Genomic DNA, 27,352 nt, shown 5'->3' on the forward strand with positions numbered 1-27,352 from the left:
TGGTGCTGCTTTCTACAGCCCCCCACCCTCCACATCTGCCAAACCACACTTTGCCTGGAGAAGATAATAGTGTTCACCAGAAAAGCAACAAACGCATATACTGTTTAACCTAGGAGTTCTACTTCTAGGAATTCATTCTACACATATACTTGAAATATACAAAATAATCACTCACTGCAACATTTAATGTCATAGCAAAAGACCATAAATAACACATATATTGGAATAATATGGAGACATAAAAAAAATAAGCTCTCTCTACATATTGATAAGATCTACTAGCGACATTAAGTAAAAAAACCAAGGCACAAAACTGTAAATAGCACAGTATATTTCGTATAAAAAAGAAGTCATAGTTGTTTATGTAAGAATTAAACTCTGGAAGGACATACAGTAAATTAACAGAGGATGTTATCTGTAGTGGGAGTGGGAACTGGGGAGAAGAGAGACAAGATTGGGAAGATTTTTTTTTCACTGTGTATTTCTTATAATTTTTATTTTTGAACCATATTAATGTATTACTTATTCACAATTTTAAATACACAAAATTAATTTTAATGAAAACAAAACCAAATAGCAGCATTAGGAGTGTCCCTTTTTTGATACCTGATATGATACTTTCGCCCAGCTAAATGACTGGCCCAGTATCCTGATTTCCAGAACCTGTAGCCATCCATTTCTCGTCGGCTATCACAGAAAGGAGTATAACCATAAGGGGCACCGTCCAAATTGAAATCTCTTAACTCTTTCAGATCTGTTCGTACAATCTGGAGGAAAGAAGACCACAAGTCACTGTGTGAACAACCATGCAGACGGAGCATCCTTTAAATAGAGTGCCACACTAGGCCTCACGGAGGCTCTAGCAGCAGACTGAGTCCGAGCCTGGATTCCCCACTCATTAGATGACTGCCCTCACTAACAAGTAAGACACTTAGCCTGGCCCTTGGCACATAGTATTCTAAGTATTTAAAGAGGAAAATAAGGCAAATTTACATTGCTTAGCCTCTCTGTGACTCAGTTTTCACATCTGTAAAACGGAGATGATGCTAGTATCTACCTCAGGGTTGTTGGGAGGATTATGTGAATTAATATATGGATGGACGTGGAAGGATGCCCGGCACAAGGATTAAGTGTGGTTGTGGTAGAATCAGGAAAGCAGGCTTCAGCTTGAGCCAGCTGTCACCTAAGCGAGCCAGATGAGGCAGGGAGGCCCAAAGAGGGGGAGGAAGCCTTTGTCTGAATGACTTTTGCACACATTCCATCACTCCCACTCAGACGATTAACTCAGGTTTCAGGGAGCTCAGGGTCAAGGGGAAGGCTGTAGGGTAGAAGTGTATTTACACTTTTTGAGTTAGTATGCTCTAAAATCACAATATGTTCCCTTTAATTAAGTCACATCCTGACGGGAGGAAGAATATCTGAAGAGTTCCATATTAGCAAAGTTGGGGATCTATCTACTTAAGCTCCCTCTCTCTCATCCATGTTAGTAACTCCTGACTTTTGGACAAATAATTGGAGAGGATGGCAAGCACTGTTCAACCTCAGTTTTCCAATGTTTAGTTTGTACATTAAATGAATTAAATAAGATAAAAAACCGCATAGATGCTGTAATCACAACTATGTAAAAAAGGCATAGAAAAAAATATGAAAATGAAATACATCAAATGCAAATTCTAAACGTGATCACATCTGGGTGATGCCTTTCCACATTTTCTAAATAACGTAAAATAAGCAAGTATTTTTCCATAACTGAAAAAAACAAAATCATTTACAAAGGAAAAGCAAGTCTAACGTCTTTAAGACAAACTGTTTAAATCTGGCCTTTAGGAGCTCACCTGATCAGCATCCACAAACAGGAACTTGTCGACAACCAGCGGGAAGAGCACGTCCAGGAAGAGGATCTTGTAACCCCAGATGATGCGCTGCTTCTCAGTCTGCTGATGGAGCCACCGGGGCCATTTGTACTGAACAAGCTCATACTGGAAATTGTACTCGTTTGCCATGTAAGGTATAAACTCCTATTTTTAGACACAGGGAACAACAATCAATCATTTATTTTGATTAAAGAAACCAACTTCATAATGTATGTCGACTGTCGTGACTATGGCACAAGTAAGGCACACTGGCTGTGATAGGGTCTGTAAGGAAGCACGGCACTGACGCACGTGTGACTACGTAAGAGAACGCGTGCCAACTTCTGTCCTGTCCCCACTTCTTATGACTTCTGATCACTGCATGAAATGACAGAAATCTTTAACTGAAGGCTTTTAGATAACTAACTTACATTTGTGTGTTCGTGTGTGTATGTGTTTAAGGAAATGAACTTTATTTTTCTAAATGTGATATCAGTAAAACATTTTTTGAGCTTGAGGTTTTTTTAAAGATTGGCCCTGAGCTAACATCTGTTGCCAATCTTTTTTTTTTCCTTCTTCTTCTCCCCAAAGCCCCCGTACATAGCTGTATATGCTAGTTGTAGGTCCTTCAGGTTGTGCTATGTGGGACGCCACCTCAGCATGGCCTGATGAGCAGTGCCATGTCTGTGCCTGGGATCCAAACCGGGGAAATCCTGGGCTGCCAAAGCAGAGTGCATGAATCTAACCACTTGGCCACAGGGCTGGCCCCTGAGCTTGATTTTAAGCCTTTGTCACGGCTAGGTCTCACCCAGGGAATGACAGTGCAAATCCAAATACTCTGAACAAATTTGTTGCCAATAAGTCTTTCAGATTTGAAATACAGATGCCTTCAGGGGACCAGGAGCGAATTTCTTATCCAAGGGAGATATCACTGAATACATCGAAAGTTGTTTAGTAAATTCTACAGAACAACAACAGCAAAAATGATGCAAATAAATCGATTTAGATGTCAAATACTGACACAAATAAAGGAGAACACCGTCAAGCGTGTTGTGCGTTTTGCAGATGAAGCCTTCCTTCCTTGGATTACGGGCAGCTGTCGGGACAGAACTAAGCCTCCTCCCCACTGGAACTGTGCTCTACACTACACTAGGACACGCACGCTCGGACGAAGAGAACAGCATTTCATCAGAACAAGACACACACTCTCCTCCCATGTCACCCAAGCTTCCAAAAGGCCACGGTTTTGTGTTTGGTTTCAGAACAACTGTTGCCCCCAAAACAGGCCAGTGTGAAAGAATGATCAACACAGAAATATGCAACTGAATGAGGACAAACTAATAAAAGGAAAATTTAAAAATTATACAGATAAAATAGAGGTAGTAGAAAGTATACTATACTGCACATATCTCCTTGGTAAGAGGTCTTCCTTTTCCCTGAGGAACAAACCTTAAATGTGGGGGACAAATAATTCTTCAAGAACCAGAATTTCACAGGCGTCTTGGTGTTCTTCAGTACTGAGAGCATCATTATGCTGCCAAACAAAAGCAAATAATCATCATCTTCCAATGCCTTTTAAGCTCAGGAAAATCAAGTCAAGTCAATCATGAGACCATGAAACGTTCTTCAGGGCAGAGCTAACTGGTGGCTCAATTAGACAAAGAGAGACGTTTAGTGACGGAAAATTCACTTATTCCTTCCCATAAAGTGATCACTGAACGGGAAAGAAGGACGGTTTCTCACCTATAAACATGCACCTAACTGATAAAGGCAAACGTTTTAATCATATAACATATTTAAATAAACTGCTTCACGAACTGATATATTAATTAGGGTACAAATGAATAGGAGAGGTTATGGTTGACTGACTACATCACTCTAAAAAGAAAACTTGTAAAGCCACAGCAGCTGTGTGTGCCTGCACCGCCTCCCACAGCCTGGACCCGAGGCCCTGCCAGGAGGAGAGCAGGGAGAGGCTAAGGGGGGCAAACGGCTACAGCTGCCTACAGGATTTCCTACACTGAAAACAAACAAAAACAAATTTTGAGTCAAGGAACTTAATTAAATTCAGTTATTACTAACACCTGACGCTATTTTAGGTGCAATACTGCTTCCAAGGAACAGGAGGGCTAAACAGGAGTAAAATGATGTTTGGATTATTTGCTATACAGTCACACAATGCTCAACGCCGGAGACGCGTTCTGAGAAACGCGTCATTAGGTGATTCTGTTGTTGTGGGAACAGCACAGCGTGCACTCACACAGACCAAGACGGTCTAGCCTATACACACCCAGGCTGCACAGTACTAGTCTTACGGGACCTCCGTCATCCATGTGGCACAGCAGCTACGGAAACGTCGTTATGCATGGTTGACTAGACTTGTAGTGGATAATTGGAAGTAAAAAGAACTCGGGCGTTAGCAAAGTCACTCTCAGGCAGAGGCGCATCATCATGGCCTTCCTGATCTCTGGCCACAAGGCATTCCTGAGGCCCTGCCCATGGTGACCACTGTGTCAACCAGCCCAAGCCTGTGGCCCCTCCTGGCCCTGGCCGGGTGACCTCAGGTGCGTCCCTCACCTCTGAGTCTCAGGCTGTCTATGCAACACAGGTGTTCTTTTGTGAGAACTAAGATCCCTCCTAGCTCTAAAATCCTATAGATTTCTAGAAGGCAGGTCCATGGCTCTGTTCCACTTCTATTCTCTATTTTAACTTCCTAATTTCTGATTTAAACAATGCTTGATAGCCAATTATACACCATTATTATAATGTGTGCACAGTGATATTAAAGGTTTATAGCCTTATAGTATCTATAAGATGCATTTACTACATAGCTCGACTTCCTGAGGTTAACCAGATCAAAACAAATACAATTATATAGAATAATCTATTCACAATCTTCAGAACTGCTTCAAATACACAGAAGTACAACGTACAGAATCCCATAAAACTTTTCCTCTCTAAATAATAATGTGATAAATTCATTCACATATACTAAAATGATCAACATGACTAACCGAAGAAATCTCTCATAGAGGTGACCAGATGCAACGGAGAAAATATTAATTATGTCATCTTTATCTTGTTTCACTTCTTCAGTCTTCTGTCCTCCCGTAAAGCCCCTATAATGATAAGGGTAAAAACAAGAACACTTGAAATGCTGGTACAGATTCCTGTTCCTTCTCTGGAGGGCAATGCAGAGGGAGTAGACATGAGGGAGAGAGCACGAGGCCAGCAAAACCACCCCACAGGATAGATAATGAGGAGGATGCTGCCTACAATGCATCGTGTAGCTTCAGGAACAGACTGAACACAGGCTCTTCCACAGAATGCAGTCCATACAATGGGAAGTAAACTGAGCAATTATCAATCAACTCTCCAAAAAGCAGGCACAACCCAACAAGAGTCAAGAAGCATGGAACAGAAGTCACTTCACCATGAGAGGACATTAACCTCTTTCAGTCAAGAGGCAAGTACTCATCTACTCTAAATATAAGTGCCTGATTTGGCTGTAAAGAGCTGAATCTGAAAGGCACAGACAGCATTATTCTACTCAAAAAAGGGAGGGATGGTGCTTTCATCTCAGTTTCTCCTTTAAACTATTACTTTTCCTATGATGCCAATTTACCATTTGAAGGAGTCCCAAAATCCAGATTCGTTCTCATTGGTTCCATCACTCAGCAGGTCTTCATTCACCATGTCTGCCTTCTTCTGAACCTGCAATCATAGGTGATGACTCATTCATCCTATTGGGTTTAACAGGCATTAAACCGATTTTCACTGGGTGTACACTGAGAGTATTGTCAACATTAGGGAATTAATTCTCCCACAAGCAGGTACAACCCACCCCGAGTCTAGACGAATTCAACAGAAGTATTGTCACGTCTCATGTTAAAACCTTAAGTGAGGAGACAGCAACCTCTTTTAATTAGACAATAAGTGTTTCCAGCTTGAAAAACAGGCAAAGAAACTCAGATTCAACTGTGCAGGAAATACAGCCTGAGTAAAAACAGAAACACAATGCTCCAAGCTCTCCACACGTTCTAGGGAAGAGCGCGGCTGCACGAGTTCTGACTGTCAGCAGCCATTTCCCGCCCCAACCTTCTCTCGGGATTTACTCACACAAGGACAGGCTGAACTGGCCCTCCAGCACTGGGACCATGTTTCTGCTCAATCATGTGTGTGTGGCCTGCTTTAAATTTTACTGTGTGCAATCATTATTTATCCTCTAACACTTTTTACTTGAACTTAAGGCACTAAGAACCTCAAAATTCTGAGAATACAAAGTAGAAGTAAGAAGAAATTAAATGAAGCTGCCATATATTACTGTTGAAATTTTCACTGGCATTCTCCCCAATTTTCTGAGAATAACATCATCACTAATAATGTGAATTATAGCTATGTAAGCCACACAGTATCCATGAAAACATTTTATGTCAGATGAGACTTGCATTGCTCACTGAGATTACCCAAAAGGTGCAGCCTCTCAGTTGAGGAAAGCCACACACTCATTTACAAAAGACGTGCTGCATTTGAAGTAGCATTCCTGTAACACTACCGAAAATTCCAAAGGTGAACTAAAGTCTGGGGCGGGTTTCCTTTTTCCCCCTCAGATTTACTGAAATATAAGCGACAAATAACACTGTAAATTTAAGGTGTGCAACATGACGATCTGGTAAAGGCACATACTGAGACATTATTACCATAATAATAGCATCATTACTGGAGTTAACACATTCACGCCCCCTCAGAGTTTGGGGCTGGTTTCCAGATACCTATTTTTACATAACAGTTACTGAGTACCAGATTACTGCTGCTTTCACCAACTATAATAGAGTGCCTGCCTTAACATACTGCTCACCTTCACTTTAATAATTTTGCTCCTGAAGTTGTTGAGGACAACAACAACTTCATCGGCATCAGGCGGAGAATCTGTACCGTCGTGGCTTAGAAAAGACAGGAGAACGTAAGATAGAGATTACAAATCACAACCTTCAAAACACAGTAAATGGTCCGACATCAATCCCCCATATTAGTCCATCATCTTTATCATAAAGAAGTTCTCAGAACAAAGTATTTTCTCACAACCTGCAGGAAGCCCTTTAAGGTCCACAGCAACGCTTGTCGAAATCTATCCTTCACAGTGAGCAAACCACTCAGTCACAGCCCAAACTCCGTTCCTGAGTCCCCCTCAAATTACCTTGCATAGAGAAGCTCCCAGTGCTGGCAAGCTTGTGATGAGATCTTAACCACCGTCTGTATGCACAAGGTCTGAGCCAAGTACAGTGCTTTCAATAAAAGAGTGCCTGGGGGCACGGGCCACGCTGACCAGTCACCAGACCCATCGCCTCTACTCGTTAACGGGCAAGCAGCAACACATGGCCCCGCTGCAGCTTTGGAAAGGCATCTCCCCTACCCCTTCATCAGGAGGCACACAACCCGCCAAGCCTAGGCCCCGTGTTCAGCCTGGTGCCCGCACTCCGCAGGAAGAACTACAACAAACTCTATCTGCAGGCGGACGGGGCGGAAGAGGAAGAATTTTAAATAACATTTCCCTACTAACCAGCCATAATGCCGAAAATTTCCAGTCATCAATTTTCAAGGTGTTAACTGCGAAAGCCAAGATAAAACAGGAATTCCCTGGAATCACTGCCATCCAGCAGAGTTCTCAGGTAAAGGTAAGATTCTGATGGGGGCAGGAGACACTAGACACTGGGAATGCCCAATGGGAAGCACGGAAGGAAGAGGGCCCAGATTCCAGAAGGAGACGGGTCGGGGGAAAGAGTGGCCAAGAAAGGGCACGCAAAAGAGACAGGGTTTAGAAGGACAACAGATAAACTTTTTATGACAGACTAAAATTTGGTAAAACCATATTTGGCAAAAATATTATTGGGAGGGAAATCTACTACTTATAATGAAGATGTTATTAGAATACAAAAGTCTTCTATTTCCTAGGTAAGAAATATGCAGAAATCCACATTGCTTTCCACGTGTCAGGTAGGACGCCATGGAGCTCAGATGAGGACACAGCAGGAGGATGATTTCAATAAACGCTAATGGAAATCATTCCCTAAATACATGGACATAAAGTCTTTTCACATAGCTTAAAACTAATTTAAATTGTGTTAAGCAGAATTTAGAACACAGTTTTTTAAAAGGCAGTCTAATTTTCTTAAACTAATAGTCAGTTGCAGCAAACCTTAAAGCAAAACCCTGGCTGCTGACGGAACGCTCTGGGACTGTTTCCATACGACCTCAGACAGAAAAGACCAGTGCCAGCACCAAGGGTCCAAGGCCAAAGCTGACATGCACTGTGACTCTGCAACTCACTCAGCGGCCAGCAGACTATCTGGGTAGAAAAGCCTGACTGCTCTTCATGTCTTTTCTCCTTTCTTGAAATGACTCAATTTCTCACCTGCCTAGGTTTTCATCACAGTGACAGAATGATTTGATTCTGGGATACCATTAGCACAAAGGAATGACTGAAGAGTGAAATTTGACTACACTTATTAGTATTTATACCACTTATTATCCAACTATACCTTGACAATTCTTCTATATTTAATTTCCTGGAAAAGCATTGTTTCATCACACATACAAGTCTAAATTAAATTCTTTTTGCCTGGCTAACTGCCGGTGTAGTATTCAATTCGAGCTGATTCTCATTGCAAAATGTTCTGAAAAACGCCTCTGCACCACTGAAGCCTACCTGTAGACCCTATAGATATCCTCCGAGCGCCCCTTCCTTAGCCTGAGGATCCAAGCGCCCGGGTTGGCTTTTAACTGGAAGTAGCCCTAGGACAAGAAGAAAAGACAAACTTTAGTTCTCTCTGAAATATCAAATGTTGTTTCTGAGGGACAGTTATTTCTTTTTCTAAATTAGAAATTAGATAATTTACCTACATTCTAAATTAGATAGTTAACAAATCAGTGCAATTCTTAAAAAAAAAATCTACACATTAGAACCACCAGCGAATACAGGCCACTCAGGCCGAGAAGCCTGCCTCTAGCCGCACTTCAGGGAAGCATCAACATGCGACGTGCCAACAGCTAGCTGCAAACTCCACACGAGAGAAAAACGCTGTCAGCTCATAAGCAACGCATTTCCAGGGGCCCATCTGGGCAGAGCAGAATATTGTAGCATGTTGTCTTCTGACACATAATTCCAGTCTACGAGTTTAACTAATTTTTATATTGACCAAATTCAGTCAGCCATGAATTTTAATCTCATGTTCAGAACGCTAATTGCCCATCATAAATAATAGTGCCCAAATGAATGTGACTCAGTATCCCCTCCTGATGGACTGGTGATTTACCAGATTGGCCATCACGATGGTGTCCACGATGACTGGGCTGGCTGAAGTTCCCAGAGTGAACTGCAGTCCTCTCGGGGGCTGGCCTGTGGTGATGTCATAGCAGTGACCTTCCAGTAAGAGGTACTCCAGCTCATATTCAGCAGCCACCACGCTGTCCACCTGCAATTTCAAAATCAAATCACTTGAAGACTACGCAGCAACAAAAAGAAACCAACTACGATATATGCAACAACATGGATGAATTGCAAATGCATTACACAAAGTGAAGGAAGCCAGACATAAAGGGCTACATACTGTATGATCACATTTATAAGATATTCAAGAAAAGGCAAAACTATAGTGACAGAAAACAGACCAGCCACTGCGCTGGGCTGGGGCAGGGGGCACTGCCTGCAAAGAGGAATGAGAGAACTTTCTGGAGTGATGGAAATGCTCTACATCTTGATTGTGCTGGCGGTTAACAATTGCATATAATTTTAAAAACTCAGGTGGGTTGGAAAGAGAGTCAGGAAAAAGGACACAGAAAAAACAATAAGGAGGTTATTCCAAAAGTACAGACAAGAAGATAAGACTCCGATCCGGGAAGGTGATACGGGGAAAAGCACACCCAATAAACTGCTGAAAGAATGTATGGATCTAAAAGCTAAATAGTGGAGAAGACAGATAAAGACAACCCCACAAGGATTAACTTATATGAGAAACAGAGAAACAATGAGAAAGAGCAGAAAAACATCAGAGAAAAAAATGCAAATTCATCTTGGCCTTGGAATATAGCTGAAAATATTGCCATTCTAAACGCAAATCCCCAAAATGTAACGGCTACATAATGGCATAAACCATTCATGTTCTGCACCAACTGCCTAAACTATTGCTAATTCCTTGCAGAAAAGACGGTAGAACCATAGGGTCTCAGGACAGCTTGGCTTCAGCTACTTAAAGAGTTTCTATCCCAGGCTTGTTCAGACTTGGTTTGGAACCCTATCTACTGCTAATAATGTACTATTTGAATCTGAACATGTTACTGCAACACTAAATTCTGAAAGTCCAATAATAAGAGCTTAGAAGTAAACCTCCATATGCCCACAAAGTCCTGGGCTCTGTATTTTCAGTGGAGTGCAGAGAAACTGGAGGAAGCCTAAGAAAGAGCAGCAAAAACTCTGAAGATATGGAAGAAACCTGGTTTGCATTCGATTCTATACTTCCTTGAACTGTTCTTTAGTGCTTTTCGGGGCCATTTTATAATCCCTTCAACAAAAGCTGGTTCCTCAAGGGCACAGACTGTATTTCCTACTTATTAAAAGTATGATGGATAGGACTAGGGTGGGAGCAAGGCAAGTGTATGTACTCTCTCTCTCCCCCTGCCCCTAACTTAGCACCTAAGGGATTATTCTTAAAGAAACTATTTCACCTAATGAAAAAAAGGCTGAGAAGTCCTTTGGTAACTATCGTCAAGATTCCTGTCTCCCACTTCCCAAGAAGACAGAACCAGGAAACAGGCTTCAATTGAAGCAGGAAATATTTGGGGCAGATAGAGAGACAAATGTCTTAAAAAGGAAGGAGGCTCTGAGACATTATAAACTCCTTGAAAGTAAAGACAATGTCTTTTTTTATTTATTTTTTTGGGGGGGAAGATTAGCCCCAAGCTAACATCTGCTGCCAATCTTCCTCTTTTTGCTGATAAGCCTGGCCCTGAGCTAACATCTGTGCCCATCTTCCTCTATTTTATATGTGGAACGCCTACCATAGCATGACGTGCCAAGTGGTGCCATGTCCACACCCGGGATCCGAACCGGCGAACCCAGGGCCACCGAAGCAGAACGTGCGCACTTACCCACTGCGCCACCGGGCCGGCCCCAAGACAATGTCTTTTACTTCCTCTGTTAACACACTCTGAGCTAGGCACAGAGAGTGAGGACTAAGGAGAGGGATGAGTGAAGTTACACTTATGAGCTCTCCATCTTGGAAGACAGATTAGGGGAAAAGGACCTTAGAGACTCAAAACACAATTATATGGAAATAAATGAAATCGAGAACAGAAAAACAATAGAGCAAAAGCAATGAAACCAAAAGCTGGTTCTTCGAAAATATCAACAAACTGACAAACTTTCAGTTAGACTGATGAGGAAAAAAAGAGAGAAGAGCCAACTTACTGAAATCAACAAGGAAAAGGAGACATCACCACTAAACTTAAGTATAAAAGACTCTAGGAAAACGCCATGATAACTGTATACCAACAAGGCGGAGGAGCTAGACAGAAGGGATAATTCCTAAGAGACACAAACTCCACAAACTGCCTTGAGATGAGAGAGAAAACTGAAATAGATCTATAACAAGAGAGTGAATTACTAATTTTAAAATTTCCCAATTAGGCAAGAAAATTAAACAAAAGGCATCCCGACTGTAAAAAAAGAAGTAAAGCTACCTCTATTTGTAGATGATGTGATCTTATACAGGCTTGTATACTAAGAACTACAAAACGCTTTTGAAAGAAAGACAAGACATAAATAAATGGAAAGACATCCCATATTAGTGGATCAGAACACTTAATACCACTAAGATGGTAACACTCTCCAAATTGACCTAGGGATTTAATACAATCCCTAGCAAAATCCCAACAGCCTTTTCTGCAGATATTAACAAGCTGATTCCAAACTGCAAAGAATCCAGAATAGCCTAAACTATCTTGAAAGAGAAGAACAAAATTGGAAAACTCACTTACCAACTTCAAAACTTACTACAAAGTTACAGTAAACAAGACAGTGGGTCTGGACAGACACATAGATCAACGAAATAGAATTGAGAGTCCAGAATTAAACCTTCACATTTAGGGTTTTGGGGTTTTTTTTCTTTTTTAAAGATTGGCACCTGAGCTAACACCTGTTGCCAATGTTCTTCTTTTTTTATTTTGCTGCTGCTTCTCCACCCCAAAGCCCCCCAGTGCATAGTTGTATATTCTAGTTGTGAGTGCCTCTGGGTGTGCTATGTGGGACACTGCCTCAGCATGGCCTGCTAAGTGGTGCCCAGGATCCAAACTGGCAAAATCCCAGGAGGGTGAAGTGGAGCGCAGGAACTTAACCACTCAGCCATGGGGCCGGCCCCCACATTTAGGCTTAACTGAACAGCGACAAGGGCACCAAGACCATTCAACTGGGAAAGAACAGTCTTCTCAACAAATGGTGCTGGGACAACTACATACCCACACTCAAAGAATAAAGCTGAAACCCCACCTCACACCATACACAAAGATTAACTCAAAATGAATCAAAGGCCTAAATCTGAGTTTAAAATTTTGAAAAGTCTTAGAAGAAAACATTGGAGTAAAACCTTTGTGACCCGGGATTAAACAATGGTTTCTTAGATGTAACACAAAAAGCACAAGCAACAAACCTGAGAACCTGAGAACTGCTGTCTCAGAAAAAAATAGGTAAATTAGACTTCATTAAGATTAGAAACTTTTGTGCTTCAAACAACATTATCCAGAAAGTAAAAAGACAGCTCACGGAATGCAAGAAACTATTTGCCAATCATATATCTGATAAGGGACTAATATCCAGAATATATAAAGAGCTCTTCCAATTCAACAAAAAAAGACAAACCAATTTTAAAAAATAGGCAAAGGATTTGAACAAACATCTCTCCAAAGAAGATATACAAATGGCCGATAAACACATGAAAAAATGCTCAACATCATTTGTCATTAGGGCAGGAATGGAAAATGGTGAGGTCACTTTGGAAAACAGTTTGGCAATACCTCAAAAGGTTAAACACAGAATTACCATACGATCCAGCAGTTCTACACCCAAGTATGTACCCAAGAGCAATAAAAGCATTTCCACAAAAACTTGTACACGAATGCTCATAGCAGCATTATTCATAACAGCCAAAAAGTAGGAACAACCCAAATGTCTACTGATGAATGGAGAAATAAATGGTGGTATAGCCACACAATGGAAAATTACCTGGCATTAAGAAGGAATGAAGTACTAACATATGCTACAACATGGATGAACTTTGAAAATAATTTAAGTGAAAGATGCTAATCACAAAAATACATGATTCTATTTAGATGAAATGTCAGAATAGGCAAATCCATAGAGACAGAAAATAGATTAGTGGTAGCCATGGGCCAAGGAGAATGGGGAGTGACTGCTAATGGGTATGAAGTTTCTTTCGGGGGTGATGAAAACATTCTAAAATTAGGTAGTGGTGATGGTTACACAACTCTGTGAATATACTAAAACTACTGAACTGTATACTTTAAAACAATGATTATAGTATGTGAATTAGATCTCAATGAAGCTATTTTTTTAAAATACAATTATACCTGAGAACTGCTGTCTCAGAAGCACAGCCAGACTGCAATCCAGCCTGCTCAGTCACAGACTACCACCACTACATCTTTAACAGGTTTTACACACGATTTGATACTTGGAAGCAATGATATTCTTACCTCTTCTAAATAAATATTATCAAGATCATATGGTGTCCTGACAGACTCTACCATCCAACTCTCAGGTGTGTTCAAATTCAGAGTGAACAGAGGAGACTGTGGCATATCCAAAAATTTTGCTATTGGACCCTTGGCAAAGCTATTGTCTGAAGTGAAAGAAATCTCTGGTTCCAAGACATAACGGTAAAAGCTGAAATTGAAAAGGAAAATGTTAGTTTTTTTTAATGCAACCACAGTCCTTGAGTTTACAGTGATCCACACAGGTAAACAACTGGCTTAAGACAACCTAGATTTGGAGGGGTAGCCTTCCAGACTGAGAAAAGTGTTTCCAAAACCATCTCTTGATCTAATTATACCTTCTGTGGTTGTTGCAGATGCAAGAGAAGAGCAAGAGGGACAGGATTGAGAGGGGAGGCCATTCTTTCCTGTACTGCTGTGGGTGGCTGCTCTTGCGGTCGCGAGCATTTCCTGACCGCGTGTCTCCCTTTGGTGAGAAAAATTAGTTTTTCTCTTAAAAACAAAGTCCTAAATGGTGACTGGGTTCTCAAGCGAGCCCTGAAACCACTATACGTCATAATTGAAACCTTTCTCCTATACAAAGACAATGGTGAGAGCTGTCACTTTCAAACACTATTTCAATTCACAGAACACAGTACATTTGCAAGTGAGGAACCTCTCATAGCCCCAACATGTGCTACACTATTACTATTAACTGCTTTTTATCTAACTTTTTCATAAATGACCACTCCAAAGCTAAGCCTGCTCAACTTCTCAAGAAACATGCAAATAAGCCTCAGCAGGCTTCTGATGACATAGTCCACTAGAAATGACTGTTCTTCTAAGATGAAAAAGGAGAGACAAGTGTCTTTCTGTACCAAAACACGTTTGAACTAGATAAATTAATAGTTACATTGATTCAAATGTTTGAAAACTAGAAAATAATATAATCCTGCCCAGAAAAAACAAAAAGACAGACAAGCACAAAAGCAAGTAGCCTGAGTTCATGCCACCTAATCGCGCCTGGGCCACACTAAGTTCTTAGAACTTCTGATTAGAGCAGAAACTTAGCAAAACTGCACAGTCAAGTAAATGATTTTTTCAGACATGACATCCCTCTGTAAACACATTTGATCCTTAACGCTCAACATCAGCTTTCAGGTTTATCATTTTTTCAATTGGTGACTTCTTAAACAGTTTGTTTTACCTTTTTAGAGGCATGTCGGAAAGCTTAGATTGGCAGTTCATAAATACTCTTAGATTCATGTTGATCAGCTGAGTTAAAACCTAAAAGAGCAAACCAGACGACAAAACATAAAATTTTTCCTATAGAGAAAGTGACTAATATTTGAGGCAAAATATTTACATTTTCTCTTCAGAAATTTATCACTTAACCCTGAGTTAAGAGAGAGAACATTTCTTAATATCTCAAGAAAAGATGCTAAGATAACAAACGCCATAATGTCTGCACTGGAAAAATTTCTGGAAAACACAACTCTAGCGCACAGTCTAATCACAAGTCCATATCACTTGGACAAACACCTGAGAAGGGGGCTATTGCAAATCACTGCTCCCAGGAAAGCAACAGATGGAGAATGGACAGCTGTCTACACAAGGAAAACTCTAAAGGTTCCTCAGGGCAGCTTACGTACTAGAGTAAGAAGAAAACATATACATATACCCACAAAAAAGGTTCGTTAATTATACTTTGATAAAACTTTACCCTTAAACAAACACTACTCAAAAAAAATGTTGAGGCAACTGTGTTTTGGCAGAGCTCTTCTAAATTTTTACAAATTTTCTTAAAATTGTAATATCTTATACATAGTTAAAGGACATACTACAAAAAAATGCTACTTAGAAAAAAGGAAAATGATAAAGCAGAATTCTTTTACCATTTTACCTCCTCACCAGTATAAATTAAAATATGGCATAAATCAATTTAATTCAAAGACATTTTGCTCTGATAAGGACGATAACTGTTTTTCTTAATTACATGAAATAACCAACCAAAGGTTCTGAAGTTGTTTTCAGAGCCACCACCCATCTTTAGGAAGGCCTTTGCTCTGCCCAAGGTGCCCTGCAGCATTTCCAGGGCCCTTTGAAGATGACGAAGAGAACAACGACACTCAGAGTCACAGGGCCTGCGACTACCTGCAGCCGTCCCTACCAAAAGCAAGGGGGCGAGTCTCTGTGCTTCCCTGGTGACGGGGTCAATGACAGCCACGACATCAAAGTACGTCTCCCCTTCCTTCGGCCTCAGCTTAATTGCACTGCAGAGATCAAAAAGATAAAACATGAATCTGGAGGAAAACAGGAAACAGTTTTTCGGGTTTTTTTTGATCCAACATAACCTATCACCCCTCTTAGCATTTCAGGAAAAATTTGAGATCTAGAACAACAAGGCTACATGGTGATCAACTGTGATCACGTCTTCCTCAAAGTCTGCAAAACCCTCTAAAGACTCAGGTTAACTCAAAATGGATTGAAAGATTTGTGTTAAGAGAAGAAAATTAGCTTGAAATTGCATTTAACCAAAAAGTGCAAAAAGCTTCTGACATTTGTTTTTGACACTTACAGAAAATTATGACAATTTTTATTACTTGGCAACAAGGCTATGAAGAGAGAAGAAACACACTGATTTTTTTAAATAATAAAATAAACATTAGAACATTATAGAAAACTTGAAAAAGAGAGAAAAAGGAGAAAATAATCATAAAATCTCACCATCCCAACTCAACCACTTTGTGGCATATTTTTATGTAGTCCTTCTTAAATGCCTATCTAAAGATCAGCTGTATCTACAGAATATTTGCAATTTTGTAACAATTTCCTTCCTTCTCCCATCACCTTGTCGTAAAGATTTTTCCATATTGTTACATATCAAATACCCTGAATAAGAAATAATCTTCTATTTATGAAGGGACTTTGCCACAGTTTACTTAAGCTATTTCTGATTGCTGGACATTTCGATGGCTTTCAACCTGTAAATAACCTTGCACAGCCAGCTTTTTTCAGACCTGTAAATTTCTTTAGCGTCAACAAAGTCCTAGATAGGAGATTACTGATTTTTTGTGGCTGATATATATTATCAGTCACTTTTCCTGAAGAACTAAACAAATTTACCAGGCAAAGAAACGAACTTCACCACATCCTGTCAGCATTAAGCTATACGTATTCCGCCTGTTCTGAATAAGCGAAAACCAAAGCTAGACAGGTTTCAGTCTGTACCTCTAGGATTTCTGGGGAGAACTGCATTTTCCCATAGGTGAGCTTCCAGTTGCATGGCCTCCCTCTGAAGTCACATTGACTTAGGTGACTTAAGAAGAGCAGGAGCCTCTGATACATTTTTAAAAGGAATAAACTTGCAAGGACTTAAAAATACACCCAATTTTCCAAAAATATTAATTGCTTAAATCAATGCTTATCCTTGTTTGCTCTGAACAATATTTTAATGGAATTTCAATGCTAACCACTACTTTTATGCAAGAACATTTACCCAGTGGGATGAAAACAAAAGTGCAAAATAGAACATAACTAATAAAACTGGGTAACTATAATTTAAATGGTGATAAAGGCTGTTTCCAATCTTAACTGCTTTAGAAATAACCATTGGAACAGCTCTGACTGCGTGCAGCAGATGCTTTCAATTTTTCATATTAACATTTCCAGGCATCAATAATTATTCCAATACAACAAAAGTTTTTTTACTCTAATACAGCTGTTCTCAAAGTATAGCTCCAGACCAGCAGTATCAGCTTCACCTGGGAATTTGTTGGAAACAAGCTGGCAAGCCCCACCGCAGACCTACTGAATCAGAAACCGTGCGGTACATCCAAGCAATCTGCATTTTAACAAACTCTCTAAGCAGAAGGCAAAGCAGGAGAGCTACCGTCCTTGGATAACATGGACCTCTGTGCTACTCTAGAATTCCAAAAGGAAAAGCTCCTAAGAGAATAGCATCATACAAACTCTCACAAAGGGAACAAGGAGAGGAGATCCAACAGTCCTCTAGAGAGAAGAGCATCTCATCAGGCCTGCCCAGGGCAAAACCTGTAAACCTGGCAGGTTTGGGACAGAGTCCTGTACGACACGTTCATGTTCTGAGCCAGTGTTCTAGGTGATCCAGAACAAGCATACCCAGAAGCTAACTCTGTGAGGTCTTTTAACCACCTCAATATCTTTATAACAAAAAAGAGGGCAGGACAAAAGCCAAAAAAAGAGCAATACAGTCACGTGTTGCTTAACAATGGGGATACATTCAGAGAAATGCGTTGTCAGGCGATTTTGTCATTGTGCGAACATCATGGAGGGCACTTACACAAACCTAGATGGTATAGCTACACACACCAAGGCTCCAGGGCACTAATCTTATGGGACCACCATTGTAGATGCAGTCCGTGACGGACTGAAACATCGTTTCACGCGCACGTTATGTGGTATTGGTGTGGAAATTGAGAACAATATAAACGAACAACATCATGTTTACGTATCCTCACTGTATTGTCAGAGAAAAGACCAGGATAAGGCCAAAAGCGACAGACATAGGAACAAAATCTGGGGATCAGGCACATTTCCGAGAAGCGAGCAGAGCAAATGTCAAAGGACACAGTGCTGCACCAATCCCAGGAGTCACCTGGGGGCGTCTCGTAACGATGCAGGCGCTGACTCAGCAGGTCTGGGCTGGGGCCAGAGACCCAGCATTCCCACAAGCTCCCAGATGATGCCCTGCTGCTGTTCCATGGACCACATTTTTAGGGCAAGCGTATACATAACCAATAATTCAGACCGTTTTGCTTCTTGCATAAATAAGAAACTTCTGATTTAAACATAACAAACACTCATTTGACTAACACAACCCCAATGAGAAGAATTTCCCTAAGTATAATTTGTATCATAATAGAACTTGTAATTAGGGTATTTTAATTACATAAAACTCCTGGGGAAAATGATGTTCTGAAAAGGGAAGAGTTCTTGCTCAGTACTCACTACCCTGGCTATGAAAGGCAAACAACATGGCAGGTCAGTTAGGAAATACGTTTGCTGCAGTAGTAACCAGATGATGAGTTACTTCCTGAAAGTACACAGAGTGATGAGAAGATGGGTGCTAATGGGCAAAATCCAACTAGGGGTATTAGCAGGGAGCCACAGAAGTCTTCACCCTCTGGCAACAGAAGAAATTAGGACACGCAGCCAGGGAGAAAGAAGAGGGTCTCCATTCCAGCCTGGATTTGATCCCCACAAGGACCAGCTGTGAGAAAGCACAGGTCAGCTAAACCAAAGTCGAACCTTACAGACCATTTGAATCAGAATGACCGAGGAGCAGGGTGCAGGCTTCCCTGTCGAAAGCCGCCCTGGTGACTCCAGGGCGCAATCCGGATATACTCCTGCCCCATAAGGCGGGGCCACATCCATCAACTGCAGGCTTCTTCCTAAAAACAAGTCAGTCTTAAGTCTAACCATCAGGAAACAATCCAGACTGTGGGACATTCCACAAGACAACTGGCCTGGACTCTTAAAAAAGCCACTGTCATAAAAGACAACAACAACAACAACAAAAAGCACGGAACTGTGGCTAAAAAGACACAACAGTTAACTGCAATGTGTGATCGGAACCAAAACAAAAACAAAACAGTTGTAAAGGGCCATTACTGGGGCACGGGGGAGATTTGAACCTGGATTGTGCATTACTTAATATTACTGTGTCAAGGTTAAACTGCTGAGGTATGCTCACAGCACTGTGGAGGAGCTCCCAGTACTCAGGAGACACATGCTGAAGGATTCAGGCATGACGTGTAACGACATCTGCAACGCACCTTCGAATGGTTCAGAAAAAATGTGAGTGCGGGTACGTTTGTACAAAAACATAGATATACATCATACACACTACAGACACACACACGTTCATACACACACAGACGACAGAGAGACGTGGCATAGCACTCCCAATTGGTGAAGCTAGCTTAAAGATATTTGAGTGCTCAGTGAAACAGTCTTTCAACTATTCTCTAGGTTTGAAAATTTTCAAAATAAAAAACTGGAAAACAAAAGGCAAGGACTTTCTCATAATGCTAAACTTACTTTTATTTTATTGAAAACAAAGCAGTTTTCAATAAAAGATGAAGGAGACAAGTGCTCTAACAACTTCCGTTTATTCTTGACTAGCAGAAAATTACAACTCACTTGCTTCATTAAATGCTGTTTTCTAAAAGGGTGCATTCAGAACTAGTGCAGATTTATTTAGAAATAAATGTCAACTTTTATGCAACTGAAATCAGTATATGAATTTTACTTATGAACATATCTAAAACTGCACATGAGACAAATTTTTCATTCCTATAAGAACTTATATACACATTTTATATGGAAAAATAAAGGAGCCAAGGTAAAGCCAACCTTGAGTTTAATGTCCAAGAATATGCACAAATTCAACGTTAATTCTATACCTGTGTCTGTCTTCAAAAAACTGGTACTCGATTCTTGCATCTCCTTTTGGTTGAGCTGACAGGAGAGCATCCACCTTCATTACCAAGTCACTTGCCCTGAAAGACAAAGGTGAAAATTTAGCATCTCTTTAACTGAAGGTTTTTCCAATAATTGCTGAACATAACGTAATCAGCCTAAGTACTGAACGCCGAACAAGATGGTTTAAAGAAAGCATGAACTTTGTACTAATAGGCATGAGAAAAAGTACTGATTTTGTAACTGATTAGTTTCATAACCTTGGGGAAGGTACTGGCTTTTCCATATGTGAAACGGAGATCACCCCTACTTTGCGCGGCTCTTGTAAATCCTGCACTGGCTCAACAGGGGAAGCACCTGGCTCAGGGCCTGGCCCACACACACTGTCGGTGAGTGCTATTTACATTCTCCCTCATCCTCTTCTGAAGAACTTTATTACTTCTTATGAGTACTGGAGTAACAACTCACCAGAAAAAAAATGCAAAGAGAAAACAGAGATACACCCAATACCGTTATTAAGAAATAAGCACTGATAACATTTTGGTTCATGATTCTTCTATATTTTAAATATATATATATATATATATACACACACACACATATATATATATAAAAGTAGGATTATATTATTTTGTAACCTGATTTTTCATTTAACAGTATATTATAAACATCTTTTTGTTGGCTAATAAATATGGGGTCCTTCAATATTTGCAACGACTACATAATATTATATTATGGATATACGTTGAACATCTAGATTGTCTCCTATTTCACTGCTACAATCAACACTGCAGTGAACAACTTAGGAAAGCAATTCTGCTTTCCCCACCTCTTCTAAAGTGGATTTCTAACTGAAGAAGATCTTGAACTAAATCATGAGACTGAAAAAAATGCTCTAATCCGTTGAACCGAGGACTAAATTCTAAGAATTCTCAAAGAGCACTTGTGGACTTATTTGACCTGGAATCAAGCCTATGCTTTTTCTCACCGAAGGAAACAACTATATCAAATTGCCTCTTTTGGTACTTCTCAATACTAACTCTGAATACATGTGATACAGGCCATTTCCTGTGATGTGTCAACACTGCCACAAAACCTGGCCGTGTGGACTGGGGAGAAGAGACAAACAAGGAACTCCCTACAGGCTCCTGAAGCACCAGGATCCAAGAGCCTGCAGCTGAGCTGCAGAAAGCTGAGGACGGCCTCCTGGCTGCAGGTATGGGGCATGAAACGAAGCTGTGGCTGCCACAGGGGGGCCTCCCCAAGGTGGAGCCGTGCTGGCACTAATGAAAACCCTAGGCAGGCAAGGTAACTCTAAGAAGCCTAACAGTTTTACCATCAATCTTTTGACAGCCCCATGACTACCTTATTTCCCTAAATTCACCCAGGACAGACCCAGAGCCATCTCTGGTTGTTGAAGGGCAAGTCTTTTGTGCATAATCTGGCAATTGTATAGTCCACAAAGACTCCAAGGGGCTCCCCACAAAGCCTCCAGAGAGAGGAGTGATCCAAGGGCACACCACACCAAGTCTATGCCCATGACATGGTGGCTTCAAGGCATGGAGGACCTCCTGGCCTGCATCAGGGAAGTGTTTGATAGGCCGGAACAAGGGGCACCACTCAAGAGTCACTGAGGTAGGAGGGAACCTCTGTATTGGTAGCCCTAGTATTGGCTGAGAGCAAAAAAGATTCCTTTCCATATCACACAAGACTTAGCAAAAGGAATACTTCGGCAGCTATCAAAGTCAACACTCCACTAGGACCTGCATCTTGAACCCTGCAGCATGATGGTATACGAAAAAGGTGAAGGAAAAACTCAGAACATTAAAATTTTATATCCTCCAACTATGCATGAAAGGACAGTATCAAGAGAGTGAAAAGGCAATCCACAAAGTGGGAAAATATCTGCATATCATATATCTGTAAGGGATTGATAACCAGAATATATAAGGAACTCCTACAACTCAACAGCAAAAAAATAAACAAACAATTCAAAATGAGCAAAGGACTTGGATATTTTTCCAAAGATATACAAATGATCAATAAGCTCATGAAAAGATGCTCAACATCACTAATCATTAGGGAAGTACAAATCAAACCACAAGGAGAAACTACTTCATACCCATTAGAATGGGTATTTTCAAAAAACAGAAAACGGCAAGTGTTAAGGGTGTGGAGAAATTAGGACCCTTACTCACTACTGGCGGGAAAGTAAAATGGTACAACCTCTGTGGAAAAAGATATGGATGGTTCCCCAAAAACCTAAACACAAAAATACATCATCCAACCACACATTCATTTGATATTCAATGCAGAAACCATGTGTATATGACTATGGGCTCCAGTTACACAGCAGGTATATGGACCAGCCAAATAATTTATTTTCTTCCATTGAGAAATAACTTACTAAAATATATTAGCTAATAATAACACTGAAAGAATAAAAATAAAAAACCAACGCTAACTAACTCATCATCACCTTTGGAGATGCAAGGGAAACAACTCACTATGCCAAACTAGTAAATAAAGGAAAAGAAGCATTTGACTTGCCTTTCCTTCCCTAAACAAAATAAAACTGAAGGGTAATTAAAGAGATAATGAGGTTACTTAAGTATTCCAACTCACCCCTCTACTTTTGCATATGTTTGAAATTTTCCACAATCAAAAGTTAAAAAAAAAAATGGAGAGAACTAATTAAGTTCTTTAAATAGTTGGCTACAAAATAAATTAACTTGTTTCAACAGAAGCATAAACAAATACTTGAAGAGCATTATTATATTTTACAGCTGGAAATAAAACATCTTGGAGTAGGCTGCATGAGGAAAGTCCAATTAATATAGCCCCTATGACATGGACTCTGACATAATTAATTTCTTGTGTGGCAAAACTTACACATCTTCTTCCACCCGAAGTTGTTGAATATGAGATTTGATTTTCTGTCCCGAAGTTTTTAAGATGATATTTTCTAGGAGGTGGAAATCGTCCTGATTAAAGAGCTCACTATCCTCCAGTGGCCCAATGATCTGCGAAGAAGAGGAACGTGGTCAGTGCTGGATCAGCAGGCCAGAACAGCCTCTGCCGTCCTCAGGCCATCTTATAAACCAGTCACTTCAAAGACTCAACCTGTTCATGTCTAAATAAAATTAATGAAGAGAGTAAAAATAAAACCCACATCAATTCATAGTTACTTATTTACTTATGAATTCCTTGACGACATAGAGTGTAGACTTGTATCCTTTATAATATTTTTACAGTAAGCAGACTCTGAAGTAAACAAAATAGCAACACAGTTTTTATTAATTCTCACTGAATATAAATAATAAAGCCAAAATAGAGACGTAGGGATAGATATCAGAGATTTTACTCTAAACGCTAAGAGTTTAAACTTTGGTGTGTCCACCAAGTCTCATTTCAGCGGCTGCAGATATTTACGAAATAGTCTACGTCTGAACCCATTAACTTCATGTAGACTGCACAAATTATAACACGGTCGCCACGGGGGATGAACACTTCATGTATCAAAGGCCTTACTGATCCACATTCCAAGAGCCACCACATTCTCACCACCTAACGCAGTGGCAGGACAAAGTTAAACAGCAGGAAGGTCTCACACAGGACATTTATGTCAAATGAGCAAACTTCCTTTGAAATAGGGGAGTAGAAATGATCATCAGCACTGAGGAAGCCCTAATCACCTTTGGAGACAGAGCGGCTCTGTCTGAAGAGCGTGCTAGCTCCAGGAGAACGCTGTCAGACTGCTCACTGATCTAACTGGAAGGCAAGCTTGTCTCAGGACAAAATCCTCACCCTTCCATTGCTGATCACCGCCCTCTGTCCCTTCTTCAGCTTCAGAACATCCCTGCAGTACATGGCATGAGACAAAATGAAATCCATTTTGGAAGACTCAAAGACCTCTTTAAAAAGACTGAAATCCATGCCCTAGGAAAGTAATTGTTATTAAGGAAAAGTAATTGTTATTAAGCAAACCAGAAAAATGTATAATCATAATGAATAAATCATAAAATCCTCTTTTAGTGGAAAGTAGTAACTAATTTTAATAATTAACATTACGATGTCTCCATTCTCTACTCTCCCTCCCATTTTCCCCCACCATCCCACTTATCAAATAATGCTTATTTCCTTGAATGAGTCTTTTGTGTGATTGTTCAATTGCCGAACTACTGTTCATGATACCTTCATTCTGCATTTTAAAGTCTTGCTAATTTCAAGTGAGAGCCTTTTTTCTAACTGAAACATCAAGTATATTCATCATTTTATAAGAAATTTTAAAACTACAAAACACTTAGTCAAAAGTACATAGTATATAAATGAATCAACATTAAAAACACATCAAGAACACAGAAGCGTCAAACTCATTAAGTGACTTAAATCTCAGTTTTCTGCTCCATAAATAAATCAAATATTGTCTATTCTTTAAAAACTATACAAAATAAATGGCTTTGTGCTTAAAATATACATAAACTCATATCACGCACATCTTGAAACCTAGCAAGTTTAAAGGAAATAAAGGGAATGTGGCAGAATTATTTCTTCTTAGAGAGATTCTTCCAACTTAAAAATAAATTCTGAGACTCAGAACTAGAATCACAAATCCTGATCAGGAACAGGACACGGCAGGCCCTGAGGGCGAACTTCTGTGGTAAATAACAGAAGGAGGCAGCGTCACGCAACGCACAGAGACTTACCCCAACAGAGAACTCCCCAATGTCCGCTCCTGCAGCCAGGGCCTCTGCAGTCTCCTCCTTGGCCATTTTTGTGATGAAGTTCTTAGCAGAGTTGGAGGTCTGCGTTTGCAGAGCTGTCCAGATTGCTCTGGAGATCTGAGTGTTCTCATAACTTACATCGTCGCTAGGATTATTGATCATGCTTATTCTAACATTGTTACTGGATTTCTATTTACAAAATGGGAAATAAGAGTTATATGGTAGATATTTTGAACTTGAAAAGTGGCATTAACACCAGTCATATTCCATAAGCAGCAAATGATACTTCTCTTAAAAGTCTTTGGTAGTTCTCCTCTGCATAGAGAAAAAATTAAAATGCCACAGTCAGGCATTTGAACCCCCCCATGAACTGGCCCCTAGCCTACCTTTCCAACTCCATTCTCACCATCCCTGTAAACAGAGCATCCATCCAATACACAGCCCTGTGTCTCCCCGGTGCATTCTGTATTCTTCTAGTACTTGGCATGCCTCACGTTGGCATGCAACCCCACTACAACCCATCTTCACTTCCCTAAGTCTCAACCACTCTTCAGGTCTTTGCTCAAACCTTTCTTTCGTTCACATGGCCTTTCCAGATTTCTAGTAAAAATTAATCTCTCCCTGGGTAAAAAGATAAGAATCCAAATGGGAGAAGATATCTGGGACCCACAAACCCAAAAGACTGCTTATACCAAGAACATAAGCAAGAGAAATTCATATTTATGTGTATCCAAAGACAGATACAGGAATATTCATAGCAGCATTCTTCAGAAGCCCCAAAGCAGAAACAATGTGACTGTCCGTCCATCAAACAGATTAAACAACCAAGCAAACAAAACTTTGTGGTACAGCCATGATACAATACCACACAATGAAAAGAACTACCACTACCTGTAATAGCATGGATAAATCTCAAAAATGTTGAGTAAAGAAACTACACACAAGAAATACGTATTATAAGATTCCATTTAAATAAAGTAAAAACAGGCAAACCTATTCTACAATGTGAGAAGGGGGAACAGAAGGGGGTAGTGATGGGGCCACATGCAGGAGAGGGCTTTCAAGAATCTGATCGTTCTCTGTTTCTTGACCTGAGTGGAGGTCACACAGGTGTGTTCATTTTGTGACACTGTGTTATCCTGTGATTCACGCACTTCTTCTGAATCTGTATTTCCCTTAAATTAAAATAGTTATTTAAAAAATTCAATTCTCCCTCCCTGTTCTCCCACTCTCCCACCACTCGGATCATTTATAAATCTGACTGCCGCATATCTATCCACTTTCCTTCACCTTGATTTAACTTGGAAGTGACCACAGCATCTAGTCTGTTTCCTTAGACAATAAAGGCACTCAGAAATCACCTATTTCAGTATCTCAGTAAGCCGCTTTGGGACACAGGGTGGCAAGGGGACACAAGAGGGGTGTAAAATGTGGATGAAGATCCAATCGAAAATTGCACAAGAAAAGGAATTGTAACATCTCATTTTCTGACAACGACACTCTCCAGAAGAGTCAATTTCTTCTCAACCATTCGCCAGGGCCATTCACTCAAGTTCTACGATTTCTGTGCTGCATCTTTCAGACCATCTGTGTGTGTGCCCCTCTGTGTGCCTAGATCTACTTCTATTATATGCACACTAACGTGTCTGCAGGGTATTTCCCCCACATCTGGGCCTCTTTCAATGTAAAGACCCTGCCTCTCCCATAAATACACAACGTGATCTTTGTAGCATCTCTGCAGCAAGAACACAAACAGTCATGCAATAAAAATTTGTCTGTGATGAGGATCTCACTAATTTTTTCTCTAAAAGAATCTATTCCCTTAAATAAAGCCAGAATATAGCAGTCTTCTTTCTTTTCTCACTAGCTGGCAGACCTCTGTAGACACAACGCTCCTTTCCCTCAAGTGCTAAGAAAGCAGGACTCCCACCTCCCCGCCCAGAAGAGTACTATCAGCACACAGATGCCCATGAGGACAACGGCAGCCTCGAACAAAGTACAGAATAAGCTGTGATACTTGCCTGATGTTTAATAGCATCATACAATAATTGCCTTCCAGAAGGGCTATCAAAATCCCCAACAATCCAAAAAGTTACTGGCCTAATAAAAGAATCATCTGTAGAAAACAAAAACAACTTAAGGAGTTGGAAGGAAAAAAATCACATTCTATGTTTCAATATTGTTGTTAAGCCAAATAATTTCTGAAAACCATGCAAAAAATAAGAAAATGACAGTTTAATAAAGATACAAAGCAAAAGTAGTAAAACTTCTCTACTAGAAAGGAAGCAGGGCAACTTCCCATGTGGCTTAATTACAAACTAGGAGCATGCACTTATCAATTCTACTATGGTTTGAGCGTCTGCCAGTACGTAAAATGAAAAAGAGCCTTTGAACATGTGGGTAACGTTACAGTCTTTACTCACATTAACTTGTAACTTTCTGAAATATAATTCTTTGCAAACACTTATACAAAGTTTATTTGCACTGGTAAATTATCCACTGTTACCCACATGTTCCAGAAACATCAAAATAAAGTGTCAGTAAATTCTGAAT

General features: G+C 40.3%; 1 protein-coding gene across 2 annotated transcripts in view; it reads right to left on the bottom strand.

Moving 5' to 3' along the window:
- The window catches only part of UGGT1 (UDP-glucose glycoprotein glucosyltransferase 1), a 114,529-nt gene that overhangs the window by 18,819 nt on the left and 68,358 nt on the right, over positions 1 to 27,352 (bottom strand). For both annotated transcript variants that reach the window (XM_046658060.1, XM_046658059.1), the window contains 16 exons: positions 26,821 to 26,915; positions 24,782 to 24,988; positions 23,883 to 24,014; positions 22,968 to 23,098; positions 20,060 to 20,155; positions 15,784 to 15,886; positions 14,821 to 14,900; positions 13,617 to 13,806; positions 9,167 to 9,325; positions 8,560 to 8,645; positions 6,712 to 6,796; positions 5,479 to 5,567; positions 4,868 to 4,972; positions 3,303 to 3,387; positions 1,836 to 2,018; positions 607 to 767 (listed from right to left, as the gene is read on the bottom strand). In XM_046658060.1, coding sequence (XP_046514016.1) covers positions 607 to 767; positions 1,836 to 2,018; positions 3,303 to 3,387; positions 4,868 to 4,972; positions 5,479 to 5,567; positions 6,712 to 6,796; positions 8,560 to 8,645; positions 9,167 to 9,325; positions 13,617 to 13,806; positions 14,821 to 14,900; positions 15,784 to 15,886; positions 20,060 to 20,155; positions 22,968 to 23,098; positions 23,883 to 24,014; positions 24,782 to 24,988; positions 26,821 to 26,915 — 1,987 coding nt within the window. The remainder of the gene's footprint in view (positions 1 to 606; positions 768 to 1,835; positions 2,019 to 3,302; positions 3,388 to 4,867; positions 4,973 to 5,478; positions 5,568 to 6,711; positions 6,797 to 8,559; positions 8,646 to 9,166; positions 9,326 to 13,616; positions 13,807 to 14,820; positions 14,901 to 15,783; positions 15,887 to 20,059; positions 20,156 to 22,967; positions 23,099 to 23,882; positions 24,015 to 24,781; positions 24,989 to 26,820; positions 26,916 to 27,352) is intronic.

Source organism: Equus quagga, chromosome 4 (genome assembly GCF_021613505.1).
Source record: "Equus quagga isolate Etosha38 chromosome 4, UCLA_HA_Equagga_1.0, whole genome shotgun sequence".
NCBI lineage: Eukaryota > Metazoa > Chordata > Mammalia > Perissodactyla > Equidae > Equus > Equus quagga.